This window comes from Eubalaena glacialis, chromosome 3, assembly GCF_028564815.1.
Source record: "Eubalaena glacialis isolate mEubGla1 chromosome 3, mEubGla1.1.hap2.+ XY, whole genome shotgun sequence".
Lineage (NCBI taxonomy): Eukaryota > Metazoa > Chordata > Mammalia > Artiodactyla > Balaenidae > Eubalaena > Eubalaena glacialis.
Window position 1 is genome coordinate 72236814 of NC_083718.1, and position 7290 is coordinate 72244103.

At 45.1% G+C, this 7290-nt stretch overlaps 1 protein-coding gene across 1 annotated transcript in view; it reads left to right on the forward strand.

Annotated features, from left to right (window-relative positions):
* Positions 1–2535, forward strand: part of ALDH9A1 (aldehyde dehydrogenase 9 family member A1) — a 28074-nt gene extending 25539 nt beyond the window's left edge. Inside the window, exons 10-11 of the mRNA XM_061183154.1 lie at positions 61–173; positions 1787–2535. Of these exons, the coding sequence (XP_061039137.1) occupies positions 61–173; positions 1787–1881 (208 nt within the window). The 3' untranslated portion in view covers positions 1882–2535. The remainder of the gene's footprint in view (positions 1–60; positions 174–1786) is intronic.
* Positions 2536–7290: the final 4755 nt, after the last annotated feature.

Below are 7290 nucleotides of genomic sequence, written 5' to 3' on the forward strand. Positions count from 1 at the left end.
TTCCTGTTAAGGTTGTAGCAAAAGAAACTATGAATAACCAATGCATTTTTTCCTTCATAGGGACATCCAGCGTGCCCACAGAGTGGTGGCTGAGCTTCAGGCTGGAATGTGCTTCATTAACAACTATAATGTCAGCCCAGTGGAGTTGCCCTTTGGTGGATATAAGAAGTCAGGTGAGGATCTGGGAACTGTGAAAGCAAACCCCCGTCTCTAGAGACACTGGTCATAATTCAGTCCTTATGGAACAGGTTCCTAAACCTTTGTGTGTATCAGAATCACCTGGAAAAGTATATGAATTCCTGGTCCTCCCCAGGCCCACTGTATGCATCTCTGGGAATGGAAGCTGAGCATCTTTATTTTTTCCAAAAGCTCTCCAGAAGTCTTTGATGTGTAGACTGGATTGTGAACAGCTGACATACATCTTAAAAAGGTTTATCTCATGGGTAGGATTACTTTTTCCTCACAGTCTGTGATTGCCATTAAGTGTAAAACCACCCCTAGGCGTTCTAACCATGGCAAGTTTGTAAATCTAGTCTGTTAGGAGATCTGAGGCATCAGGAACATAGCCATTACTTTGAGGTTCTTTCTTTGGAGTTTGTTGCTAATTTCACCAATTCTGTATGAAAATTGGTTTGGACTTTGTAGGTGCACCATTCTAAGAGTCTGACCCCTAGTCTCCTGGCAGATATTTATGGCCATCACAGTGTTGGCAAACATATAAACATGGATGAATGATGATGAGATGGTGGGTGTTAATTTGACAGTTTTATGTGGTATTGCGTTTGGTATCATTCTGGCATTCTCTAGTCATACTTCACTAGTCATTCTTGTCCCTGTGGGTACCTGGAGGAGCTGTAACACAGACGTAAATGCAGGGTAGGAACCAAGGCTCTGTTTTATTAATTCATAACCCTCAGTTTGTTTAGAATCTGCAGCTTTGGCCTCAGTGGGGCCTCTGAGGCCAGCTTTCCCTTCCCTAAACCTGAATCTTTGGATCAGTGCCCATGGATATGCCTACATGAGATGAGAGGGACAGAAAGCTGGCCTAACATGCCCAATGGGCTCCGTGCTGAGAGGATTTGGAAAGGAACAAAAGGCAGAGTGAGGCCTCAGCAGGGCCATTGTGTATGTCCCATTTGGAATGATGCCCCCTGGAGATGTACATTTTTGGAGACTGGGCCTTGCTCTTAGGATGCAGAGCCTGCCTCAGTCTGGGGTAGGGGACACAAGGAAGGCTGTCCTTTTAGCACGTAACCTCATCTACTAGTGATTGGCAGTGTCTTGGCTTTGAGTAACCTGACAGCCTGAAGGGTCCACTCCCCACATGAGTGGACAGAGTGTAAATAGTAGGTGCTCTTACAGATTTAGTATAAGAGAAGGTTAATAAGCCTATTATGTAGAGTTAAGTTTTAAGTTAGCACTGACTTTCAAAGGCATCAGGTTGATTGATAATTGTAGAGAATGCTCTAATGCTTGATAAGAAAGTCTGAACATTTTTAGACCTTAGTCTAGAAGAGTAGATACTAGAAGTTAATAGAAGAGTAGATACTAGAAGTTAAGAGTCATACTGGTAAGAAATGAAACCTAAATATTTCCCCACCCCCAAAGGCTAGTGTGTCCCTTTTCCCGCGTCTGGCTCCACAGCTAATACATGCAGTTGAGGACTTGATCCCAGAATTTCTTGGCTCTGCACTCTTCCCCAGCCCTGGGAGCAGTGCCTGTTTCTGCAGGTCGCTGTGGCTGGATTACTGCAATGGCTCACCCTCACCCTTTCTCTTCCTTTCAGGGTTTGGCAGAGAGAATGGCCGTGTGACAATTGAATATTATTCACAACTAAAGACTGTGTGCGTGGAGATGGGTGACGTGGAGTCTGCTTTTTGAAAAAGTGCAGTGAAGCCAGTGAACACGGCCAGGCCTGGGAATAATGAGAACCAGCTCTCTTGACCACGGTGGTGCAGCCACCTACCAGTTTAGATCCAGAATGTTGGCCGTTCAGGATAAGAGAATGGTTCAGTGTTACTCTTCATCGCTCAATCAATTTCCTAAGTGAAAATGTGCGTAAGTGCCTTTTAGATGCTAATCAAGAAAGCTGTGATTTTCCTTAAAGCAAATTTCTCTGAAATCTTTGAGAGCCACTAGCACACTACTGGAGAACAGGGGGAGGGACCAGGATTGTTCTTCCACAGAGCCGACCCACTGACAGGTTCATTCTCTAGCTTGCTTTAAAGAACCCGTGCCTTTAGAGGTTTCTGGGGGAATCAGCAGAGATTTCTGCTCCTTGACATTTTTAAAGACATGGCCCCTTGTCATTCCATTCAGAAGGCTGGCAGTCGGGAGAGAGGGCTTGGCTAATAGACGGGTCAGTTTGATGTGAATGCTGACTGGCCAGAGCCAGCGCTGCGAGGATGGGGGAAACCGGCTCCAGTCCTTGAGTTACAGCTTGCTCTCTTATGACAGAAGAGTTTCCGTTTAAACGTAGAGATTATTTGTAATCCACTGCAGTATACTGAAACTAAATAAATCACACCGTCAGTCCTTTCAGTGTCATGTTTTGAAGCTATACACATCTCAGGGTTATAGGAGGACACAGGATAGGGCTAAAGTTAAACATTTAAGGCAGAGGATTTGACCTTCTTTGCAGTGAGTACACATGGGCAGGCTTCTGTTGCTGTAATGAACTTTCAGTGGCCCATTCAGACTTCTGGGCTCCATGTTCTTCCCAGCCCAGATAAACAGGGCCTGTCCTTAAAGGGCTGTCAGATCATGGTGACTTCTCAGACTGTTGCAGTGATCCTCATCTTGCCCTCTTATCTCCCTTTCAGGGGAATAATTTAGATTTAATAGTGGTATTAGGGTTCTCCAGAGAAACAGAACCAATAGAATAGAACAGATACGTATAAGAGAAGATTTCTTATAGGAATTGGCTTATGTGATTATGGCGGCTGCGAAGGCCCACAATCTGCTCTCCACAAGCTGGAGATCCAGGAAAGCTGGTGGTATAATTCAGTCCACGTCCCGAGGCCTGAGAACCAGGAGTGCTGCTGTCTGAGGGCAGAAGATGGATGTCTCACCTCAAGCAGAGAGAGTGAATTTGCCCTTCTTCTGCCTTTTTGTTCTATTTGGGCCCTGAATGGATTGGATGATTCCCACCACATGGGGAGGGCCATCTGCATTACTCAGTTCACCAGTTCAAATGCTGATCTCTTCTGGAAACACCCTCATAGACATACCCAGGCATCCCATCGCCCAGTCAGGTTGACATGTAAAATTAATCATCACAGTAGCTAAGAGGTAAGGGATGATTCTTGTTACTGGGCCTGCATCTGATTATCTATTATGATGGGTAAAAACTGTAGTTAGAGGATGAGAACAATTGAATCAGCCTCTCTTGATGGATATTCGCACAGCGGGCACATATATGATACCGAGCAAGGCCAACAATGATCTCACCCTGGGTCTTCGGGGGTCCTTGTGTGACTTCCACAGTAGGAGCCGCCCGGGAGAAGACAAGGTTCTGGCAGTTCCTCTGAAGAGAAAACAGCCAGGGAAAGGGAACCAACATTTGAATACTCCCTGCGATCCAGCTGCTACTTCCCTTCTCACTGAATACTCACACTAAACATGAGGAAGTTGTTAGCCCCAATTTTCAGATGAAGAAGCTGAGAATTGGAGAAGTCTGGACCACAGCCAAGTCAGTAAGTTGAAGAGTAGAGTTCCAATCCAGCTATGTGGGACTTTAACTCTTATGCTTTCTGCTCTCCTTCCCCGATTCCTAGACCTTAACTCATTGTATTCATTTCGTATGACTGCTGTAACAAATTACCACAAATGTGGGGACTTCAAAACAACACATTTATTATCTCGTAGTTCTGGAGGTCAGAAGTCCAAAATGGTTTCACTGGGCAAAAACCAGGGTGTTGGCAGGGCATGCTCCCTCCGTAGGCTCTAGGAGAGAATCTTTCCCCTCCTTTTCCAGTCTCTAGAGCTGCATTCTGGGGCTTATGGCTCCTCCTCTTTGTTTAGCAGCAACAGCTTAGCATCAAGTCTCTCTGCTTCCATTGCCTTCTTCCTCTGTGTAGTCAGATCTCCCTCTGCTTCCCTCTTATATGGACACTTATGATAGCATTGAGGGCCCACCAGATGGTCCATAATAATCTCTTATCTCAAGATCCTTAACTTAATCATATCTGCAAAGTCTCCTTTTGCCATATAAATATTCACAGGTCCCGAAACTTAAGATGTGACATAGCTGGTGGGGAGCATTATGCAGCCTACCGCACCCAGCATGGTCCAAAGTGTGTTCCAGGATGTCATCAGCTATCGTACTTCACAAATTTACCTGAACAAAGATTCTTGTTTGTTAATGAAGCATCTTAGGAGAGTAATAATATGTACAAAAGGCACTTAAGGAAACATGATTTAACCAAGAGGCCAGGCCTTCCTTTGATTTGGAAGAAGTTGTATCATCTAGTTAAATTCTCCTGGAGTCTCCTTTTTCTCTACTAGTATTTTTTTTTTTTAATATTTATTTATTTGGCTCCGCCAGGTCTTTAGTTGCGGCACGCAGGATCTTCGTTGGGGTGCGCAGGATCTTTAGTTGCGGCGTGCAAACTCTTAGTTGTGGCATGAAGGCTCTTAGTTGTGGCATGTGGGATCTAGATCCCTGACCAGGGATCGAACCCGGGCCCCCTGCATTGGGAGCGTGGAGTCTTACCCACTGGACCACCCAGGAAGTCCCTCTACTAGTATTTTGATTAACTTTTGAAAGTTAAGCAGAAGGTACCCTTCTTTTTCCTTCTCCCATCTAATATTATCTCCCAGAGGTAACTACTGTTAACATTTGGGTGCATATCTTTCCTAGGATTTTCTTAAAGGTAATAACTGCCAACTAACCCTGTATCCTGATGAGGCCACGTGTAAATTTATTCAACTCATGTCCTTTTATATGCATTTTAAGATTTATTTGGTTGACAGCTTCCTGTGCTACAGCGTCATTTAACTGCTACTGATAGAAATGGTTTTGGAATTGTATTAATGAGAGAAAGAAGAAAACCAAGACCCATGTTGGCTTACTCCTTTGCAGTAGCTGAGTCCTGATCTCTGGCGTGGCTTTTCTGTGACTCCAAACAGAGGCAGTCTCTCACTTCGGCAGGTTTTTTTCAGACAAAAGGTGGCCACTGGGTCCCTTCTTTCCTCCTGCTGCTCTTTATTTGTTACACCTTGTATCCTCTTGCTGCCTGAGGCAAGAATCTGGCAGAAGGAAGGTGGGCTACAGTTTACTGACACCCTCCACGGAAGTCATCCACGAGGAGCTTCCGGAGAAGGGGGGCAACCCTGAGTTCCTTGCCTGCTTCTTACAATGGCAGAGTCTCCACCCTAGCTTCTCTGAAATGCCTAGTTCTGAGTTTGGCTTTCCTCAGAAGTAAAAATGATTCCTTGGTTTTTCTTATACCTAAAGACCTATCTTTGTATGTCTTTTTACAGTGTGAGGGGGAAAAAAATCAGCAAAGGGGAAAGAGGAGACCAAGCCTTAGCAGTTAAATGATGCTGTGAAAAACTATCAGAAAGTCAGATCAGCAGTGAGCAATCTCTTCAGAGTAAATCAGCATTCCTCATGCTCTTGCTTAAGGCCCTACTTCGGCTTTGAGTTCAGTTAGAACACAGTCCAGACTCCTCACCGTGACCACCACTGCCCTTCTCTGATCCCCCCTCTGTCACTCTCCCTGTTCACCTGAGCGTTACTCTGCCAGGCCTGTTCTTGCCTCAGCAGCCTCGCACTCACTGTCCCTCTTCCCCAGAGAGCACGTTTCTCCAGATCTTCGCCTGTAGGCTCCTGAAAGCCAAAAACTAAACATTCACCTCCTGAAATCTGCAGTTGCTGCACACATCCTTATCCCACTACACTGTTTTATTTACTTCAAAGCATTTATCACTGTTTGAGATCACAAGCTTATTATTTCTCCGATTAGAATGGAAACTGTAAAAGCCAGAACTGTCATGCCACTGGGCTCAGAAAGTACCTAATGTTTGCGTAAGTGAACGGATTAGAAGGGCTGGGGTAGAGCCTTGGTAGTCAAGTGTGGCCCAGGGGCAGCAGCCTGTGCTTGTTTGACCTGTGGAATCTTAGTTCTCACCTCAGGCCTCTGAATCAGAATCTGCATTTTAACAAGATTCCCAGGAGGTTCTTACGCACGATAGTTTGCCAAACACTGGTTTTAGAGCAACGGTTCTCAACTTTGGCCACATGTTTGAAATACCCAGAGAGAGCTTAAAAAATACTGAGATTGTAATTTAATTGATTCGGGGTGTGGTCTGCTCATCTGGATTCTTAAAAGGTCCCTGCTGGGGTGAATTTAGGGAACAGACAAGGTTGAGAACCACTGCTTTACTGCTGTGCTATCCAAGTACAGTAGCCACTAGCCACATTTAGCTATTTAAATACAATTAAAACTAAATAAAAACTCAGGTTTTTAGTTGCTCTCATCACATTTCAAGTACTCGATGCCACACATGGGTTTTGGTAACTATAGTGGACAGTGCAGTTGAATAATACTTCCATCATGTCAGAAAGTTCTATTGGACAGTGCTGCTTAAGAGAGGGAAGTGAGAGAGCTGTTTTCGACTGAGTTAGGAGAGCATCTTTGGAGGCAAGTGATATAGGGATGAAAGGAAAGTGGGGCAAACTCTGGGGGTGTCCTTGGAACATAAGAAGGTAACCTAGTTGCTGACTTTTGATGGATGAAGTTTCACCAGCAGGTGGCTCTCCTGCTTCCTACCACATCTCATGCTGGAACCTGAGCTGGCCCTTGGCCACGGGAGCACCGCGCTAGGTTTGATCCTCAAGAACCTTATACAGTAAGGACAGGTGGAGGTCAAGATGGCGGAATAGAAGGACGTGGAACTCACCTCCTCCCACAAATACATCAAAAATACATCTACATGTGGAACAGTTCTCACAGAATACCTGCTGAACTCTAGCAGAAGATCTCATACAACCAAAGCTGTAAGAAAGATCACCTGGTAGGACAAAAGAAAAAAAAAAAAGTAATTAGGACAGCACCTGTGCCCCTGGGAGGGAGCTGTGAAAGAGGAAAAGTTCCCTCACTCTGGGAAGCCCCTTCAGTGGCTGGGAGATCAGCCGGGACAGAAAGGGAGCTTCAGAGGCTCGGAGGGCAGTGCAGTAGCTGCATTGTGGTAGGCAGAAAAAAGAGAGACCTACACAGACAGTCCTGGCCACGGGCAAACTAAATAATGCAGAAGAATGAATAAGTGATCTGGAAGATAAAATAA